The following is a 21,680-nucleotide window of genomic DNA, read 5'->3' on the forward strand; positions in this document are numbered from 1 at the left end:
GATGAAATGCCTAATGCTCAGATGATAATGACTGGAAATAGCTTAATGTTCCCTCCTCAGGCCCTTTGTACTAACAGTTCCTCTACTAAAATCGTTCCTGCAGATCTTTATTTCATCTGAAATACCATTTTCTCAGACAAGATTCCTTGACTATTCCTTGAAACTAGGCTCCCAACCCAACCACTCCTCTCAGTTCAGTTCAGTTCAGTTGCTCAGTCGTGTCTGATTCTTTGTGACCCCATGGACTGCAGCATGCCAGGCCTCCCTGTCCATCACCAACTCCCGGAGTTTACTCAAACTCATGTCCATTGAGTCGGTGATGCCATCCAACCATCTCATCCTCTTTCATCCCCTTCTCCTCCTGCCCTCAATCTTTCTCAGCATCAGGGTCTTTTCCAATGAGTCAGCTCTTCACATCAGATGGCCAAAGTATTGGAGTTTCAGCTTCAGCATCAGTCCTTCCAATGAACACCCAGGACTGATTTCCCTTAGGATTAACTGGTTGAATCTCCTTGTAGTCCAGGGGATTCTCAAGAGTTTTCTCCAACACCAGAGTTCAAAAGCATCAATTGTTTGATGCTTAGCTTTCTTCACAGTCCAACTCTCACATCCATACATGACTACTGGAAAAACCATAGCTTTGACTAGATGGACCCTTGTTGGCAAAGTAATGTCAGCCACTCTCAAACTCAGATACTTATCAATGTTGGAAATTATCCACTGTACTTCCTATCTCTTCCCACAGGAAGGAGAAACTCTACGAGAGCCATTGGCCTTTTATTGCTTTTACAGCTTGTCTCTGACACTTAGTAAGGTTTCAGTAACTATTTTGCCAGTGACAGGATGGCCATGGATTTCTCCCAAGAGTGTGTTTTACAAGTGGACATGGCAGATGGCCTTGCCTTGTCCTTGGAAATTCCCACACCGGGGCAGCCTGGAAAGGAAGCTGTTTTGGGAGGCTGGCTCCCTTCTAGTTCAGTCTGAAAGTCTACCTATCAAGGGGGACTTTGTCGTAGGAGAAAAAGCAGAAGGTGGTGGGAGGAAGTCAGGAAGGTGAAAGGGATTTGGATTTCTTCCCATTTTAAATGTCCTTTTTTAAACTGAGATTTCTTAATACTGGATAAATAGCCCCAAGAGAATATCATCTTAAGAAAATGGTCATCTCATGGAAGACAACTCTCCCTATGTATCTGACACTTTTCCTAACCCAGAGCTAGCTGCTTTATCTTTGCATGGCCTTCTTAGCGGATACCACCCTAAGTCTGAGGCTGGTAGCCTATATAAAGAGGTGGATTCCAGGTAAATACCAACAACCTGGTTTAAATGCTGGGTCTTCTCTTATAAATTATATAATCTTTAATCCTCATTTTCATATTTGGGAAAAGGAGGAAGTTGGTCTAAATTAGTTCTCAGTCTTTTCCTGCATTCACAAGAATTTTAAGTTACGGTCCCAGATGGGCGCTGAGAAACCATTTGTGAGTACGCCGCGCCACCTACTGGGAAATCTCTTAAATTACAAAGTAAGGTTGCAACGAGGTGCAGTATTGAAACCTCGAGCTGAACTGAGTCCAGACTTTATTGGAAACTTGGAAATCCTCTGTTATATCGATTGCACATTTGACTCATTCCCTGCCTTCTGAATGCCACGAGTATTCTTCCACGATGTGGTATTCATTTTTTCCATTCCTGTGAAATCCGCAAATGACACAAATCTTAGTTACTATTTCTTATGTTCACCTTTCTCTTCCAGGTAGTTTGCAGGGAGGCACCAAACTGGGGACGAAAGCCCTGGGAAGGAAGTCTGGAGTCGTGGAAAGACGGAAATACCCTTTTGGGCCAGGAAGACGTGAGTTTGCATCTATACTCACTTATCAGCTACATGACCACAGGCAAATTACTCAGGTGAAAGTAACATGGGTCAAGGGGAGGAAATCTAGTGGTTGACACTCTGTGCCAGACCCTGTAATTGTTGGTTTACATACTTAATTTAATCCACATAAGAGTCTAATCAGGTAGACATTATCACGTCCCGTTAAATGTTGGTGGCCCACTGCTTTTCTCATCTTATTCTCTTTTCCTGGGTTACCTAGGCGTGATCCTAATTTCAGTGTGTACACGTATAGCAGAGACAGACCCCTGATTGTGATGGGTTAGGAACGGGAATGAAGGAATGTGGTGCTAGACAACTCTTCCCAAGAATTTGCCTTAGAAAAGGAGATGAGGGATAGAAAGTTCGTCAAAGAAATGTACGTTCGAGAGAGCCTTCTCTACCTCCCTCAGGATAGTATAGACAAGCATGCCTTTAGACTGGGAAAAAGTGAGTTTAAAGATAGAAGTGAGGCCTGTTCTAGCAAGGGAGATGCAGCCTCCCTCTAAGAGGCCTGTGTCTGGCAGGCAATTACTTCACGGCTGCGTCAGCTCCATGGACTGCTCCCTGCATCTTGAAACACGCTTTTGTCTGGGCTCTGCAAGCATAAAACTCCTTTCGGTCTCCTTTCGGTCCCATTGGCCTTTGTGTTCGGCCTCTGAGGCCAGACCCTCCTCCCTGTGCCAGACTTCTGACCGGCTCTGCCCTTGTTCCCGCAGCTTTGGCCTCAGCTCTCTTCTCTTGGAATTGACAGTCTTCCTAGCGGACCTCGACGTATGGTGCCGACTCCACATGCACATGGTTTCATATAGAACATAACTGAATCTCTTGGTCTGATCTCTCCTCAGAGCTCCAGGGTTCCATCCCCTCCATAGGGTCACCTGGAGAGCTACGTGCACAGAACCGTTGTGCTAACAAGCAAGAGCATAAAATACCATCAGAAGTCAACTGTATTGTTTACTCCTGCGGTCCATTCAAGCCCATTCAGCGGGGCTGGTTTTCTTCTGCATCTTGACACAGTTCAGTTCAGTTCAGTCGCTCAGTCGTGTCCGACTCTTTGCGACCCCATGAATTGCAGCACTCCAGGCCTCCCTGTCCATCACCAACTCCCGGAGTTCATTCAGACCCATGACCATCGAGTCAGTGATGCCATCCAGCCATCTCATCCTCTGTCATCCCCTTCTCCTCCTGCCCCCAACCTTTCCCAGCATCAGGGTCTTTTCCAATGAGTCAGCTCTTCACATCAGGTGGCCAAAGTATTGGAGTTTTAGCTTCAACATCAGTCCTTCCGATGAATATTCAGAACTGATTTCCTTTAGAATGGACTGGTTGGATCTTCTTGCAGTCCAAGGGACTTGGACTTGTCTTGAGACAATTCTAGGGCAATTCTTTTATTTTTTCTGATAATCTTTAGTATACTTTAGTATACTATGAAAGTCATTATAACATTGGGCACTGTAGAGCCAACTGACCTTCAAAGCCTGGACTCCAGTCTGCTTCCCCTTGCCTGCACTTGGGGTTAGAGCTTAACAGCCTTTGAGAGTGCACTGTGAACATAGCGGCAATTTTGGAAGAGAGTATTATCTGCTTTCTTTTCAAAGAAGGAAATCAAAGATTAGCAGCTCACATTTACAAAAGAATTCAAGACACATGGCTAAAATAACTGATCTTATTTCATGCTCCAAAGTTTCCGCTTTGTTCAAAGTGAAGTTTCTCATACTACTTTGTGCTGCTCAGTCCCTTGGAGTCTTCCCCCAACACAGCAACGTAAATATGCCGTGACAATCAGAATTCCTGAAGCAGAGGCAAGTACTTAGAGTACAGCCGCTTTCTTCTCTGAGATCTGTGGGGCCAGTGTGTCCAGCGTCCTCCAGCGACCCCCCTTCCCACACACACACCCACGTGTGGATTCTTGCGGACGTAGGGTCACAGAACAGAACAAAAATTGGCTTGTTCTGCTCTGATGGACAGAGAATGTTCTCTTTCTCTTAAAAACCTAGTTGAGCATTCTGTCTTATCCTTCATAAAGTTCATTTTCCTCTGCTGGTACCAAAGAGCTATATATACCCAACTTTTAGGGTAGATGGCATATAAGGTAAATGGATCCACCAGTTAGTCCTCTTTTTCTGTATCTCCAGCCTTTTTCTCCTTGCTTGACTCCACTTTCAGAATCACTCACACTTAAACTGGTATCTTAGAGCTTAAAAAAGAATAACAAAACAATTCACCCCTCACATTTCCTTCCTTTTCAGCTGTCACTGGAATTGCCCCTTTTTTTTTAAATGTCAGACCGGTTCATTAGGACCAACTAAGAAACTTAGAAAAGCTGGAGTGTATATAAATGCCTCTTTGAAAACATCAGAGAGCCTATAAGATAGTGAAGAATAATGGGGCTAAAACCTAGCAGAAGATGAGCCCAACATTGGGGTCACGTCTATCTGAAGGGGTGAAGACATTGAGCAGAGATTTCAACACGCTCGTGGAGTTCAGACCCATCAAGGAGGAGATCTTGATAAATCAGGTTCTGGGTTAGAATCATGAAGACCAATCTCGGGACTCAGAATGAGTGCCAAAAAGACCACCTTCACAATGTCTGAAGGTTGCTTAAAATTCTGAGGCAAAATTGCAGAAGTGGCAGATGATGGAAACAGGCATCTGTAGGGGATCCTGATAAAGGATGGACTCAGCATGACTATGATTAATATGTCAAAATATGAAACGCAGGTTTAAACATTTCAGCATGAACAGGAAACTATAAACAAATAATTAAATGGGCACTAGAACTGGAAAAATAATTGCAGAAAGTAAGGCCTTTTGGAGATTATTTGCTATCAAACTAAACAGAAGAAGTTCAGGAGAATATATACGGAATAGAGCACAAAGAAACAATTTACACTGAGAAGTAGAATATTGATTGTATGACATAATACTGATAATATCTCAGCAGATTTACAATCTGTACAGAATTTAAGCATATGACAACACAAACATATTACTTAAGACACGGTTGAATCAGATGCTGTGATGTCCATAAAATAGTTTAAATAGTAATCCATATTTGATTCTAGAAAGTCTCAATGCATGGTGTAATATTTTTGGTAATCACTAAAAGAACAGTAAAAGACTTAGTAACTACCAAGTTAAGTGGGATCCTGTGTATGTGTGCACTAAGTCGATTCAGTCGACTCTTTGCAATCTTATGGACTGTAGCCCGCCAGGCTCCTCTTTCCATGGGATTCTTCAGGTAAGAATACCGGAGTGGGTTGCCATTCCCTTTTCCACAGGATCTTCCTGACCCAGGGATCGAACCTGTGTCTCCTGCATTGCAGGCAAATTCTTTACCACTGAGCCACTGGGGAAGCCCAAGTGGGCTATTTTTTTTTTTTAATTGAAGGATAATTCCTTTACAGAATTTTGCTGTTTTCTGTCAAACCTCAACATGACTCAGCCATAGGTGAACCCCTGTCCTATACAGTCAGTCAGTTCAGTTCAGTCGCTCAGTCGTGTCTGACTCTTTGCCACCCCATGAATCGAAGCATGCCAGGCCTCCCTGTCCATCACCATCTCCCGGAGTTCACTCAGACTCATGTCCATCGAGTCAGTGATGCCATCCAGCCATCTCATCCTCTGTTGTCCCCTTCTCCTCTGCCCCCGATCTCTCCCAGCATCAGTCTTTTCCAATGAGTCAACTCTTTGCATGAGGTGGCCAAAGAACTGGAGTTTCAGCTTCAGCATCATTCCTTCCAAAGAAATCCCAGGACTGATCTTTAGAATGGACTGGTTGGATCTCCTTGCAGTCCAAGGGACTCTCAAGAGTCTTCTCCAACACCACAGTTCAAAAGCATCAATTCTTCAGCCCTTAGCCCTAAGCTAAAATGTTACATCTTCAAGAAGGAATTCATTGTATACTCCTGTGTCATCTATACTAAACCCTCCATTTGAATCTTGTGTCAGTTGTGAACTTGTGGCTTTCAGCTCCAAATTCACCCCCGAGTACCTGCTCTGCAATAATGCACGCAATTTCTCCCCCAGGTTTGTGTTTGTGTTTGTTTTTTAAACAACAAGCGCATTGTTTTCTCAGTAGAGGGCGACAGAGGAACATTGCAAGGGGAAGGGGTCTTCTGCTTTTTGCAGCTGCTGTGGGTGGGTCTGCAGTTTGAGTCGTGGACCTCTGGGGAAGCTCTGTCTGAGCTCTTCACCCAGGACACGCTGTCCCCGGTAGCCTTGTGGCCCTCGGGTGACGTGATGCAAACCTTCCCGTGACCCTCCCCATGGGGACACCCCTGCCCACCCGGGGGCCCTGATGCCCTCCGCTTGCTCACTTCCCCTGCTCCTGCGGTCCTCCCTCAGGGATCTCTCATGCTCCGGGCTCCCTACTGGAGAGGCATCCCCAGCTCCTGTGACTCACCCAGGTATCAGCCGCCAGCTTCAGTTTGCCTGCCCCGTCTTGGGCTCCACAGGCTTACTTCCTGTTTGCTCTCTGACTGCAGACTAACTACCTCTGTCTCAACAAACCGGCGAGCTGCTCTGATAGCCGGGAGCTTCAACTACATTTCCTATGGAGAGCCTTGGAGAGGGCTGACCTTTCTAGGTCTGCCCTTCCTTGAGTGCTCTCTTTTGGTGACACAGAGTTTTCTTAGAGTCTATGTATGCATGTGGGTTAGTCGCTCAGTTGTGTCCAACTCTTCGCGACCCCATGGACTATAGTCTATCAGGCTCCTCTGTCCATGGAATTCTCCAGGCCAGAATACTGGAGAGGGTTGCCATTCCCTTCTCCAGGGGATCTTCCCGACCCAAAGATCGAACCTGGGTCTTCTGCATTGCAGACAGATTCTCTACCGTCTGAGACATCATGAAAACCATATTTATGTGAAACTTCACTTTTTAAATCTCTGTATGATTGCACCTCTTGTTTGAATTCAGACTGCTGCAATTCTCTTCTCCCATCCCGTAATTTGTCTTACTGCACCAATCACAATTGCCTCTGTATTTGTGGGTCCGTTTCCTCATGTCAGTCTCTTCCACTGATATAAGCAGAAACGGAGCAATAACAGGAGCTGTAAGTGCACTCAGGGCAGGCATCGTGTCTTCTTCTTTTTTTTTTAATTCCCAGTGCTTAGCATAATGCCTGGCTCTTAAAAAGCACTCAATAAATATTTGTTGCATGAATGAACACTGTATAGCTGAGTTGATTTTCTGCTAATTTAATCTGCTGTGTTCTTATGATGCCCCCTTAACTCTTCTCAGTCACTGCAATCTACCCTAAAGATTATGCATGATGTATTCTGGAATTCGTTGCATTGCAAGAGATCTGATTTTGGCCCTTTGTAAACAAAATAAAGCCATATTTTTATATTCTCCCATTTCCGTGTTAAACCTATTGTGGTGGTGATGCTTCCAACTGCAGTTACTCAAGATTCGTCTTTTCTTAGCTGTGTCCAAACTCACTATAAGATGCATATTTCTTTTCCAAACAGGAATAGAAGTGGGTTTTTTTTTAATCTATTTTAATTCTAACCACTCTACCACCACCCTTTTAATTTTTCACATAAATTCTACCCCAGGACTCACACACGCATATCCCTACAGGGCCTAGTGAGTAATTTAAATGACTGGGCTCAGCGTGAGGAAATGAGCAGGAGTAGGGATTATGGCAGATTGGAGAGCACATGCTTCACCTGAATGCATTTCATTAAAAAATTTATGAAAACATTGTGCGAGCCAAATACAACATCTGCAGGCACCACTAGCTCCGTGATTGCCCCTTGGTTAGATTGAACCATTCTAAATCTCAGGAACTAGGAATCTTAAAAGTGTGAGATGCCTGACATGAGGTTGCTTTATGCATTTGTTTTGCTGAAGAAGGCCATTAAAGAAAAACTGGCATCTATTAATACTACTGTCACTGCTTCACAAAAGGAAACAAAAATCATCATTACTGGAGGTGGGAAGCACACACCGTCAGGATAAACCTTCCACTCCATGGAAGAACAACTGGCAGGCTTGCATTATTGTTCCTATGACTATAGGTGGGAACGAACTTTGCTCCTTCAGAATGACCTTGACTGCTTACAAAAGAACATACAGTTTCCAGGGCCCCACTCAGGAGGTAAGGGGGTGGGAGACCGTTTGCATCTGTGCTTTGGCAAACTCGTCAGGGGCTTCTGAAGCATACCCAGGTTGGAACCTTCTGGTCTGTTCCCCTTTCATACTCAGAATACAGAAAGCAAGCCTTCTCACCCTGATTACAGAGAATCTGATTTTCCTGCACTGGAGGGAGACAGGGTTTTTGCAAAGCAGCTGATTGGCTCACATTGCCTTGAAAGGCAGACACCTCCTGGTCTGTGTCACAAATAAGTGATCCACAGTCTAGAAATAAGAAGTATTCACAATGATTCCACATGCAAAGTCACTCCCTATTTTTTTTAAATGTATTGATTTCTTTATATACATATAGATAGATCTATTGAGAAGGAAATGGCAACCCACTCCAGTATTCTTGCCTGGGAAAATCCCATGGACACAGGAGCCTGGTGGGCTACAGTCTGTGGGGTTGCGAAGAGTTGGATATGACTGAGTGACTAAGCACACAGATAGATATATAGATATTCCTTATTACGGAGAGGAATTAATGTCTTTGTTAAAATATATAAAATACGCCCAAAACCCTTAAAATTAAGAAACTAGGGCAATATAATTTTTGGAGAGAAGCCAGTAGGGCAGAGGACATAGGAAGCAGTGGGCCCTCTCTTGGACTGGGCAGCTGTCTGCCTCTCTGGAGGAGGCAGCCACTACTTAGCTGGAGACTTTTAATTGGACATTGGAATTTCTGTGCAAAATCTCTGAAATATATGATGCTTGCGTGTGATTTAAAAAAAATTAAACCACATTACATGTTGCTGTTGTTTAGTCACTAAGTCGTGTCCAACTCTTGTGATCCCGTGGATGGTAGCCCACCAGGCTCCTCAGTCTATGGGATTTCCCAGGCAACAATACTGGAGTGGGTTGCCATTTCCTTCTCTAGGGGATCTCCCCAACCCAGGAATCCAAGCTGCATTTTCTGCGTCTCCTGCACTGGCAGGTGGATTCTTTACCACTGAGCCACCAGGGAATTGCATGGAATATTGCATGGTTGTGGTGGTTTAGTTGCTAAGTTGTGTCCGATTCTTGTGACCCCGTGTGTAGCCCGCCAGGCTCCTCTGTCCATGGGATTCTCCAGGCAAGAATATTGGAGTGGGCTGCCATTTCCTTCTCCAGGGGATCTCCCCAGCCCAGGGATCGAACCTGGGTTTCCTGCACCACAGGCAGATTCTCTACTGACTGAGTGCCCAGAGAAGCCCTGGTGTTGTATTGCATAGGGCAGAGAAAACCCTTTGCCCACAGGACACGGCCTGCTGGTTGGTTGTTTGCACTGTGGGCTAAAGTCACCCCAAGTCCCTTTCCCAGACCCACAGGCCCAGGCCCCACCTCAGACTTGGCTGAAACATGGGGAGGACTAGAGCTCATATTCTGAGAACATTCCCCAGAAGCTTTCAACCTTTACCTACGGTCAGAAATCGCTGCTCTACGGGACCCTAGGTGAGGAGATGAAGTATATTCTCAGGTCCTCTGCTTCAGAAGCCTGGCCGACACCAGCCCCTGTTACCTAGGAAACAGTGCCGCACACGTGGGCCAGCGAGGTGTTAGCTGTGCTTTGCCTTAGTCAGCCTTGATTTCTCTAGGGCACTAGGTATATGGTTTGGCTCTTATTTTCTTGACTTTGATAAGAGAGTTTTCACAGAGCGTCTGAGAATAGGAATAAATGAGATAGAAACTCATGCCAGCCTTGATTTATGCAGCCGCAGAGAAAATAAATTACACTCCTCTGAACCTCTGGAGAAGGAAAAGTTCTTTAGAAGTCACAGGAGAGAGCCCTGTGTCTAGAATCCTTCACCATGCGCAGGACCTGACAAGACAATCCTTTGCTAATGCACCCACCGCACACCCCAGAGTTGCATGTTCTTACGCGCTCCAGCCCTCCACCTTCCCCTTAGTTCACCTTCTTGTGTCTGTAATACTGGAGGCAACCGTCATTCTTCAGCACAAACCACCGCTTCCTCCAGCCCTTCATGAACCCGGAGTGCGTCCTCTTATGCAGGTAGCCGCGGCAGGCGGGCCGGGGGGTGTTGGGACAGCGGCTGATGTCGGATCCCACCACCAGAGTCAAGAGGTCTGGACCTGGAGGGGTGAGTGTGAGATAGGTGAATGATAGACAGCTCACTCGGCTTCAAATCTTAAACCAACTGCAAGGACTCTTGCTTTCCAGAAGGAATGGATGAAAAAGAGATTGTAGTTTCCGTAAATGGAATCAATGAAATAGAATTCTACCACTGGAATGGATCCAAGAGTTCTCCAGTAATGAAACTCTCAGGTCAAATAGGAGAATGAAAACTGGGGAGGCCCAGTGACTTCTCTGAGAACCTAGAGCTCATAAGTTCAGTTCAGCCACTCAGTCGTGTCTGATTCTTTGTGACCCCATGGACCACAGCATGCCAGGCGTCCCTATCCATCACCAACTCCCAGAGTCCACCTAAACTCATGTCCACTGAGTCTGCGATGCCACCCAACCATCTCATCCTCTGTCATCCCCTTCTCCTCCTGCCCTCAATCTTTCCTAGCATCAGGGTCTTTTCCAGTGAGTCAGCTCTTCACATCAGGTGGCCAAAGTACTGGAGTTTCAGCTTCAACATCAGTCCTTCCAATGAACACCCAGGGCTGATTTCCTTTAAGGGCTGAATCAAATGTGAGATCTGGGTTACCTGGTTCTAAGACAGAATTCTTCTTCTTCAATCACATGGCCTAGTTGGGTCTGATTATGGATGACTTGGGTCTGCTCATTCTGTCTGTAACAACAGCAAGCTAAGTATTGAATGTATTTTGATTTACATCCAGAGAAGGATGATGGGTGATATTTGGCTTTTCCATCTCACTTTTATTCAGGATGATTAGCTTCTTTGATCTGTGTTAGCTAAAGTAAACATACATGCCAATGTATGTTGCCAATGTCGTCTCTGATCAAAATCAATTACTTACCTTTGAGCTTGACCGGAAGTCTAGGAGGCTTGAAGCATACATGTCTTTTACCCTATCTTCTTGCCAACCTGGATTAGTACCGAGGATTGGACTCAGAGCTTTCAGTGCCTGACTTTCTTAGAGTGTCCTTCTTAGACTGTCTTTCTTACTCCTTGCTTCTTAGAGTGCTTGGACTTCAAGTCCCCTTTTCTATGGAACTGGTTTGGTGAAGAGCTTGAGAAAAATTGTCCCTGTCCCTGATAACATGAGGTCAGTGTCTACCAACTGTGCTTCGATGCTGCCAGCATGAACACAGACTTTCATCATACGCCTACCTCTTGATGCCGCAAGAAAATTCTCTGAATGTCACTCAGATAGACAGCAACCCTGACATGCTTTGAAGACTGCAAATGGGGTATGACTTCATTTACAATTCCTCTGAGATGGAGGCCACATCCCTGAAGGGGGACATTTGGCCTTGGCAGCGCTGACTTCATCATGATGTCTGACATTGAGATTACTGATCTGTTTAGAGCTGTCTATGGAAATGGGGGTCAGTGAGGAGACTCCTCTTATATAAATGACAAGCTCCAACCCAGGGGATCATTCCTGGCTGAGCCACATGGCCCTGAAAATAAAGATCTGTCCCAGAAAGGCTGACACAGTCTTAACTTTAGCAGCACGCAAAGCACCTTGGTAATTAAATAACTCTGTGTGTCAAGAAAATTCTTCATTGCAATGTAAATACATTTTAATTTATTGAACTGCCCTTAAGCCCCTGTCAAAAACACATCCAGAAAAATTAGAAGAAATGCTCCAGATTGACCAGCAACCCACAAATGTCTTTGTCTTTGGACTCTAGTCCCCAAAGAACTGTACTCCTGGACTAATATGCATAGCTGATACATCTGCCAACTTATTTATGTGCTGCCACAGCGGGCCGCCCCTCGAGGTCATTTTCCTCTTGCTTACAAAGACTGCATATGGGTTTCTCTGATACCAATCAAGCTAAACTTGAGTTTCAGCTGGCCCAAAACATAACTTGGTGCACCAGAAAATTCTCTCTGGGGCAGGGCTACAGATGGTCCTGCCGCACCATGGTGTCATTATATTAGAAGCAAAGTATTTCATGTTCACAGTTAGGACATGCGTCTGATGTTTGGGGAGTTACTGAGTTCCAAACAGCTGTTAGGTGGTGGTGATGTTATACTCTTTGCAGGTCCATACTGGGCCAGGAGGACCTGGACCTGACATTTACAGAGACATTAGACTTTTGATGTTATCTTCACGTTTGATTATTCATACACAGTTATTTTAATGTGTATGTTAAAATAATTAAATATTAGGTTTGTTGTTCAGTCGCTAAGTTGTGTCCGACACTTTGCAACCCCGTGGACTGCAGCATGCCAGGCCTCCCTGTCCATCACCATCTCCCGGAGCTTGCTCAAACTCATGTCCATTGAGTCGTGATGCCATTCAACCATCTCATCCTCTGTTGTCCCCTTCTCCTTCCACCTTCCATCTTTCCCAGCATCCGGGTCTTTTCCAGTGAGTCAGTTCTTTGCATCAGGTGGCCAAAGTATTGGAGTTTCAGCTTCAGCATCAGTCCTTCCAATGAATATTCAGGATCGATTTCCTTTAGGATGGACTGGCTGGATCCCCTTGAAGAGCATTTCTGGAGGAGGAAATGGCAACCCATTCCAGTATTCTTGCAAAAGTAAAAAAATGTTCAGTACAAAGAATTAAACACTTCTGGTTCTGCTATTATTTCTTTATTAATTTACTGGATGCCTGAAACATGTCAGTGTCCGAGTTCAGAGCTTCTGAAGCTAAGTGCACACACAAGTCACCCAGTGGGTTTCTTAAGTGCACATCCCCATTCGGTAGGCCTGGGATGAGGCCTGGGATTCTGGATTTGTCAGAAGCCCTCTGATAAAGCTGGACCACAGTTGAAGTGGCGAGTCCTGACAAAGTCTCGGCTGCTGAGAGGCTCTGTTCATGAGCACAGTCTGTCGGCAACCAGCACGCTTCTGCCTTTCCTTGACTCTGATTTCGTTTCCCCTGGATGTGTTCATTTTCACCCCCAGTACTTTGCAACAACAGAATCATGAGTTCCACCCACCTCCTCACCCCTGCCATTACTGCTTGAGAGCTTGTTTGGAGATTCTAGCAGTGGCACACTGGAGAAGGACATGGCAACCCACTCCAGTATTCTTGGGCTTCCCTGCTGGCTCAGATGGTAAAGAATCCACCTGCAATGCGGGACACCTGGGTTCAATCCCTGGGTTGGGAAGATCCCCTCACAGAGGGCATGCAACCCACTCCACTGTTCTTGCCTGGAGAATCCCATGGACGGAGGAGCCTGGTAGGCTGCAGTCCATAGGGTCCCTAAGAGTCGGACACGACTGAAGGACTTCCCTTTCACTTTTCACTTTCATGCATTGGAGAAGGAAATGGCAACCCACTGCATTATTCTTGTCTGGAGAATCCCAGGGACAGAGGAGCCTGGTGGGCTACAGTCCATGGGGTCGCTAAGAGACGGACATGACTGAAGTGACTTAGCAGCAGCAGCAGCAGCAGCAGGGGCCCGCAGCCACTCATACACCCTTGATGCGGAGACTGATCCTGCCTGTCGGGGACGGTCCTCCTCTTCGACAAGCGCGCGGCTCCAGGAGGGACACACACGTGAGAGAGGAGGGGACACTGGCCAGGCCAGCCGGATCAGCCCCAGCGATCGATGCAGGGGCAGATGCTGAAATCTATCCACCCCCCTCCCGGCCCCCCCCCCCCCCACCGGCCAATTACTTCTTTCTCTAGGTCCGTCCCGCCCTGGTGAAATGAAACACACAGCCCTCACCTTCCTCCACTGGACACCCCAGAAATCTTTCCCGCTTTTTGAGTGTGAGCGGGAGGAAGGGTGTAGGGAGGGAGGTGAAAGAGGGAAGAGAACGCTTTGTTTCCTGAGATGCGAAAGTTTGAAAATCCTTGCCTTTAGCACATTCAGCTCTTTGATGACGACGTCCTGAAAAAGAAAGTGCTCTCCAGAAAACTCTCCTTCCCTAGCACTTTGGCCTAGAGGGTTTTGGAAGTAAGGAGTCGTGGGTGAGGTTATTTGCAACTACAGAAGTGAGAAAAAGGGTTTCTTTTTCTAATTCACACTTCCTCCTCAGATCACTGTCTTCTCCTTATGCCACCATTCTTAAATGGCGTCGGAGTCACACCTCTGCTGTCAGACAAGCCCCACCACCTGCGCAGGCATGGAGCAGCAACGTGCAAGACAAGCCAGGTCCCCGAGGGCAGGCGCAGGGGGCTGGCACTGCCTTCACCCCGCAGGTCCCAGCTCCAGCTCTTCCGTGCCCGCTTTGAGTCCAGCCTGCTGTCAGGACACAGAGGAGCCCTCGTGCATCCGAAGGACTTCCAGGTCGACTAAGCATTGGTGTTTTTCCCTTCCTCTGTTTCTTTTCAGCACTTTTCAGTTTGCACTTTTCACTTTTCAATCAGCATTCTGATGATTAAATCCTGCATTTGACTAAGGAACCAAGCCCTATAAAAGCCCAAACCAGAAAGTAAGAGGGACCTAATGTAAGAAAAATTCCCATGGAGCTATTGTCATTCCCAGTGTGATACTGAATGCTTTCTTAAATCTCTGGCTTTGGTATTCCCATCGATCAAACTATGGTGTGTGTGATAAGTATTTCTAAATAGAATTGCTATTTGATTACTTTTATTATTCCCTATTTTATAATATATAACATAAACTAACATGTTCAGTTCAGTTCAGTTCAGTCGTTCAGTAGTGTCCAATTCTTTGCGACCCCATGAATTGCAGCATGCCAGGCCTCCTTGTCCATCACCAACTCCCGGAGTTCTCTCAAACTCATGTACATCAAGTCGGTGATGCCATCCAGCCATCTCATCCTCTGTCGTCCCCTTCTCTTCCTGCCCCCAACCCCTCCTAGCATCAGAGTCTTTTCCAATGAGTCAACTCTTCACATGAGGTGGCCAAAGTATTGGAGTTTCCGCTTTAGCATCATTCCTTCCAAGGAACACCCACGACTGATCTCCTTCAGAATGGACTGGTTGGATCTCCTTGTAGTCCAAGGGACTCTCAAGGGTCTTCTCCAATACCACAGTTCAAAAGCATCAATTCTTTGGCACTCAGCTTTCTTCACAGTCCAACTCTCACATCCATACATGACCACTGGAAAAACCATAGCCCTGACTAGACGGATCTTTGTTGGCAAAGTAATGTCTCTGCTTTTCAATATGGTATCTAGGTTGGTCATAACTTCCCTTCCAAGGAGTAAGCATCTTTTAATTTCATGGCTGCAGTCACCATCTGCAGTGATTTTGGAGCCCCCAAAAATAAAGTCTGACACTGCTTCCACTGTTTCCCCATCTATTTCCCAGGAACTGATGGGACCAGATGCCATGATCTTAGTTTTCTGAATGTTGAGCTTTAAGCCAACTTTTTCACTCTCCTCTTTCACTTTCATCAGGAAGCTTTTTAGTTCCTCTTCACTTTCTGCCATAAGGGTGGTGTCATCTGCATATCTGAGGTTATTGATATTTCTCCCAGCAATCCTGATTCCAGCTTGTGCTTTTTCCAGCCCAGCGTTTCTCATGAGGTACTCTGCATATAAGTTAAATAAGCAGGGTGACAATATACAGCCTTGATGTACACCTTGTCCTATTTGGAACCAGTCTGTTGTTCCATGTCCAGTCCTAACTGTTGCTTCCTGACCTGCATATAGGTTTCTCAAGAGGTAGGACAGGTGCTCTGGTATTCCCATCTCTTTCAGATGTTAGTCTATTCTTATTGAATGGAATTATTATTTCAATAGAACTATTGAAAACTTGACCTTATAACATACAGTGGATCCTCTTTCTAATGCTGGGCTAGGAAGATATGATAACACCTGCACCAGAAGCTAACACAATAGGTATTTAGTCTACATCTTTAAGATTTTGGCCATGCTTCTAAGATGCTGTATACGGATGCTGGGCTGGCTGTGAAAGAAACGCCAGGGAGACCTGATTAAAATTACAAACATGCAGGCCACCACCATGAATTCTGTATTTAAGAGTGTCTCAGGTGAGTCTGGCATACAGTTAGATTTTGGATTTAAGGTTCTGAGAAAAGTTACTTGATGTTTCTGTATCTAAACCAGCAATGTAGCAATCAGTAATATGATAGGATTTTACCAAAGTTTCACATACTTGGGAGTAAAACTGTGCAGAGATATATAGAAATCAAAAAGATATCAGACTTTTAAGAAGCTTATACGGACAGACACAAGAGGCAAGTGTAAACATTAAGTTTTTAAACACATTGTTAATAGGCACCTGGTAAGTATATATTTCAAGACCTCTGTGTTTCATATGAACATAACAAAAAGCTCAGTGATTTGTTTCACAATTCTTACTTTCTTTGGACAAGTTGGTGACTTCCTCTCCCAAAGAGAACCTCCAAAAGCTTGTTTCAGATTCCATATACTCCAAAAATACTTTGACCAATTTATAGGGCTTGCTAAGAAAATCGAACTTGTAAAGTACTATATAAAAATTAAATTATTCCTGTTATTTCTTCCCCTTTGTCTTCTTCTTTTTTTTAGTTTCATGGTCATGTGTATCCTTCTCATAGCCCCACTGCCTCTCGGTAATGCTGTTTTTTCCTTTCCTTTGCCATTACTACCTGGAGTACTCTTGCCTGGAGAATTCCATGGCTGCAGGAGCATGACAGGCTATAGTCCATGGGATCACAGAGAGTCGGACAGGATTGAGTGACTAAGACACATACATATCCTACTTGATTATGATGTATTATGTATAATTTTAATAAATAGTTTGATTCAGGCATTTACTATTTTTTTCCCTTAGGATTTGTGTATCTATACACTCATAAATAAAATTAACATATGATTTTGTTTTTCATACTATGCTATTCTAGTTCTGGAATCAAAGTTTTAGTAGATTCATAAAATGAGCTGACACGCATTCACTTTTACTTATTTTCTGGAAAAAACTATAGAATAGGGATTATTTGTTCTTTGAAAGTTGGATAGTTATAAAAGTGGTATCCTGGGCTTCTGAGTGGGGCATGGAGTGGGGATGGTAATGGGGGAAAGGAGAGGTGGTCTCTTATCTTATTCTATAAATATTTCATAATAGTCTACACAGATTTTCTGTCTATTCTTGCACTAATGTTGGCTCTTTAAATGCTTTTGAACAATGTTGTTTATCTAGTTTTTAAATTTATTATCCAGTGTTCAAAGTAGTCTTTTATTATTTTTAAAGCTTTGTTTTTCCTTTTTTTCTCTTCATTTTATTTGCATCTTTTAAATTTGTATTATTTCTCCATTAAAAGCTGGTAGCCTTAGAGATGTGCAGAAGATTACGCCTGAGGACGGAATGATCAGCTTCCTAATCAAGCTCGGTCTCAAGGGCCGCACTGACTGCCCACAATGGGTGCTCCATCCATCAGGCTTTCAGTGGAGCAGGGTGGGGAAATGGCCCCCGAGGACCACATGGGGAGAGGAACACTCTGAGGTGGTCCCTCAGCCATTCCCTATGTGTCTTCAGGTCTCTTTTGCTATTGGCTATGATTCCTCCCCCTCCAAACGATCTCCTTTCCCTAAAAGACTTACACTGTTCTCACTTTAGCATCTCAGATCTCGAATTCACCTTTCTGCTTCCAAGGCATCTCCACTGTTGGATCTGAGACGGACTGGCAAAGACACACTGAGGTTCCCTAGGGTCAGGGTCTTAGGACAGAAGTCCACGCTGGCAAGCAAGGAGTGGTGGAACTCAGCTCATAAGAGCGGGTAAAACCAGCCTACCACTAACTGCCCAGGACAGCTCAATGCTCTTTCCCCAGTATCTATGTTAATCCATCAACTTTTAGAGAGCCCCCAAAACCCCATTCAAATTTTAGAGATGTTTTCTGTCTTCCATTAACTGAGGCTGAATGCTTCAGAGGTATAAAGAACATTAAGCTTCTTGGGGAAAAATAGAAGAAGTACTAAGAGCGGAAATATTACTATAGTTCAGTTTTATTTAACTCAAAAATTGGAAAATTGATTTGTGAGAAAGAACCGTGGGAACAGCTAGATGCAGCAGCGAGGATTAGTATGCCTCCCTTACTGAATGAGAGCCCGTCAACTCATTAGTATAATCACTGCCCCATTGCCCCAGCTCCTACTGTGTGCCGCACAAGGATAGAGATGCGCAGGACTCGGAAGGAGTTGCTGCACATGTTGACAGTGTCCTTGGATTCCTGGTGCAGCAAGTACTCGACAGACAGCCAAACACTTTAAGCTAAATTCTACCCCAAAAGCTTCAGCGTGCTTGTCTGGACGCAGCGTTTGTTGGCGATTTTCTGGTGTTGGTCTGCACTAGTGAAGTCTGTTGCTGTCGCTTACCCCCAAGCATGATGGCATCATGAGAAATGTATGTCAAGAGATAGTTATTGCTCAGCGATAAGTTATACTTCTAGCACACGTGTCCTGTTCCAAATGCACACATTTTAATACCTCATGGCCTGATAGTATACTTTGGGGCCACAGAGGTATACACGCTGCCTTTGGGAAGCTGGGAATAGGACACCTCACCGAATAATCTCATGATGGAACACAGCAGTTATCACCTGTATATTTTTAGGTCTCTGGGGAGATGAGGGTTTGTAAAATGGTGCTAAAGAAAGTAACTTGTTTTGCAGAGACGAAGATGGTATTAACCTTTCCCAAAAGTTTAAGGTGAGTGGGTACAGGGGTGAAGGGTTTGTGTTACTATTGCTGTCTTGGTGGGTGCATCTGTGTCAGATTGCTTTAAAGGCAGGCCTCAAGTAGAACCTGGCGGAGCTTTAGGTTTATAATTTCTTTATTTCCTTCTCTCTCTTTTATAACATGAAAACCCTGAGGCTTTTTAATTCTAAAAACTGATGGAATTACAGAAAAGAAGAAAAGGAAGAAAAAAAAGAGAGGAAGGAAAAAAGAGACCCAGTAAATGAATTCTTGCAGTGCTATTTTTCATGGCAAGGAGTTTAAGAAGATATATCGGTAATAAACAGAGCACATTTTTCTCGCTCCCATTTGCTGATTTCACCTTTGTGGCTCTCCATCAATATGGAAGGAACATGGGACAGACATGTGATTCAACTTCTCTGAGAGATTATGTTGATGACAAGGCAGTAATGGTAGTCTCAGGAGAGAAGTGAAGTCGTGCCCATTCTGCGGGTTTCCTCCTCCTCATGTTGGTATTCCCTGCTGTGTTTTAGATTGCTGCCTCATCAGAGTCACCCTGGACCCTGCAGACCACCTACCTTTCCTTGCAAGGTGCACGGCTTCTGCGTGCTCCACACTGGTGACCTCCGTGCCGTTGACGGCCAGCACCACGTCCCCGACCTGGAGCCCGGCTTCCTCGGCGGCGCTGTCTGCAAGTAGGGACAACGAGGGTTTCATTGAGGAGGGGTCCCAAACTGAGTGCCCCCGCTGCCTGGCCTCTTTTTAAAAGGCTCTTTCTCTAACGGGCCTTTCTTTCCAACTCTAGACAATCGCCGGTGTCATTAATAAGAAGGAAAAGCCTGTCCTCGCAGCCTCCTTTCATTTCTAGTGCGTGGTGTCTTTACACGTCCACCCAGGCGTCTGCGTGGCCTCTTTGCAACATAATAGCCAGGCTGCTCAGAAACTCAATCTATTCATCCACCGGCAGGTTGAACTGCTACTTCTCATTCCTTCATTGCTGCTAGGTCTCTTTGTAACCCTGAGAAAATCACTTAACCTCAATATCTTCATCTGTAAAAAGGGGGATAGGGGCAGAGCTTCTCTGCAGGACTGTTGAGGGAACAAGTAATTGAAATACTTATGAAGTGGTGGCAAAAACAGATCTTGAAGCAGTCAGAGAAAAAAGAGATAAAGAGCTGCTTTTCCTTTTCATGGTGTAGGCTCCTTTCCGAGCCATCTCAGAAAGGAAGCCAAAAATAGCCTCAAACATTAAGATTTAAGTTTTGGAAGGTAGGGAGGATCTCTCCAGAGGCTGTTTAGTTTACCCCTTGGTTTTTAGGCATCCACGTTTAATGTAACATACCTAATATTCTCTAGGAGTCAAAAAGGGTGTAATAAATCATTTCAGAGTTAATTCATTTTAAGTAAGATCTCCTATGTATTTGACCAAGAGTCTTTCTGCATCAGTTTAAATCTGTTTTTTCTTTTTCATTTCAGTTTAAACCCATTTTCTCTTGCTTAGATCCTAGTGCTGGGTGCGTGTTTATGGTCTTGCAGAATAATTATACAACAATATTAGGGTGTCATATATAGGATGTCATAAACCTCCTCAAATACTTTTAATCTTGAAGTGTGACTCAGTTAGTGAGCTCACATGGTTTTGGATATTTTTAATAATGAGTGTAGTTGTTTAAGTCTGTTTAATATAGTAGGGAAGATCTTTTCTGCGTGAATAGGCAATGGTCAATCGATGTAGGAAGGCTAAGTGAAGAGTAATATTTCATATATCTATTTATTTACATAATATCATCCTTGTGATGAATTGACATCTCATGGTATGATCATTTGAAAAGATTTCTTCCACTGTCCTTAAAGGACTTGATTAAAGCAATGCCTTCTGAGTCAAATTCCAGAATGATGATATAGATCCAGAAGCAATTTCTTATCAATTTTTTACTTCATATGCTACTAAATATTATATCTTTATACAGTACTTATATCTTTATACAGTACTTATCCAATAAATACATATTAAATGAATGAAAAACCTAAAAATTGTACCTTGAAGGAGCTTAAAATTCCATTGGAGAAGAAAACACATGCATAATCAAAAAGAAATGCTATAATATTTGAATGGCAAGTATAAAAAGCATGAATATAATAGGCATTGTAAAACTTCAGAAAAGAGAATTCTTACTCCCATTTGGAGTGGTTAAGAAATGCTTTCCAGAGAGGTGGAATTTGGTCTGACCTTGATGAATAGATTCTCCATAGTGGGGAGTAATGGGGAAGGCAGGGTGACAAAGACTGCTTGGTGTTCACAGACCCAGTTCCTTTTCCAGCTGGGCTCGTATATGGAAAGCTTTTCTCTGACTTTTTTGCAGTTTTGGAGGCAATATAATTGAGTTTCAGACCTTGGAGTTGGAGAGAAGCCATGTATGCTACTTTTAGGTGTGGCTCATAAAAACATCCCAAGGGCCACGCTCCACGTTCTCCACCCATCTTCCTGACTTCAAGGTCCTATGGTGTGAGACACTAAAGAAAAAATAAACCTGGATCTCAAAACATTATGCGGGACAAAAGCCATCTTCCAACCAGGAACTTCCACATGAGACTATCAGCCTGAGTGACTAATGATCTTTTATTGTCTTAAACCATTAATGTCATAACTTGAATCAGCAAGCCAGCCAAGAAAGAAAATCTTCTGAGCAAAGGTACACAAGCAGAATGTCTTAAACACATGCCAAAAGGTGGTGATTCAGATCCACTGGAGCAGATGCTGTGGATGGATACAGTGAGCCTGGAAGATAAGGATGAAAAGACAGCCAGTATATAAAGTGTCTTGAATGTGAAGATGACAAATTTGTGCTTGGTGGTCCTTAAACAAGAGAGCCACTGGAAGTCTGTGAGCAGAAAAATAGATACACGATGGTTTTCAGAAGATTAATTTAGAATAAGGAGGGATTAAGTTAAGCTTTACAGCAAAGATATTATTATAAGAATCAATACAGAATCTGGAAACAGGAACTAGAAATGAATAG

The 21,680-nt window shown here is 44.2% G+C and overlaps 1 protein-coding gene and 1 long non-coding RNA gene across 3 annotated transcripts in view; one reads left to right on the forward strand and one right to left on the reverse strand.

Moving 5' to 3' along the window:
- The window catches only part of LOC147370057 (uncharacterized), a 126,373-nt gene that overhangs the window by 52,603 nt on the left and 52,090 nt on the right, over positions 1–21,680 (reverse strand). The window contains exons 7-8 of the mRNA XM_086413325.1: positions 19,239–19,349; positions 9,906–10,084 (exon numbers count right to left, since the gene is read on the reverse strand). Coding sequence (XP_086269451.1) covers positions 9,906–10,084; positions 19,239–19,349 — 290 coding nt within the window. The remainder of the gene's footprint in view (positions 1–9,905; positions 10,085–19,238; positions 19,350–21,680) is intronic.
- On the forward strand, positions 1,628–20,694 carry LOC147370058 (uncharacterized). Of its 2 annotated transcripts, none has more exons than XR_015168365.1 (2): positions 1,628–1,846; positions 19,194–20,694. It is a non-coding gene; the product is annotated as an uncharacterized LOC147370058 (long non-coding RNA). The 2 variants fall into 2 exon arrangements; XR_015168364.1 differs by lacking the exon at positions 1,628–1,846 and adding an exon at positions 17,425–18,672.

The sequence above is a fragment of the Bos grunniens genome, chromosome 7 (genome assembly GCF_055505025.1).
Source record: "Bos grunniens cultivar Pamir isolate PY7600 chromosome 7, Bosgru_T2T1.0, whole genome shotgun sequence".
Classification (NCBI taxonomy): domain Eukaryota; kingdom Metazoa; phylum Chordata; class Mammalia; order Artiodactyla; family Bovidae; genus Bos; species Bos grunniens.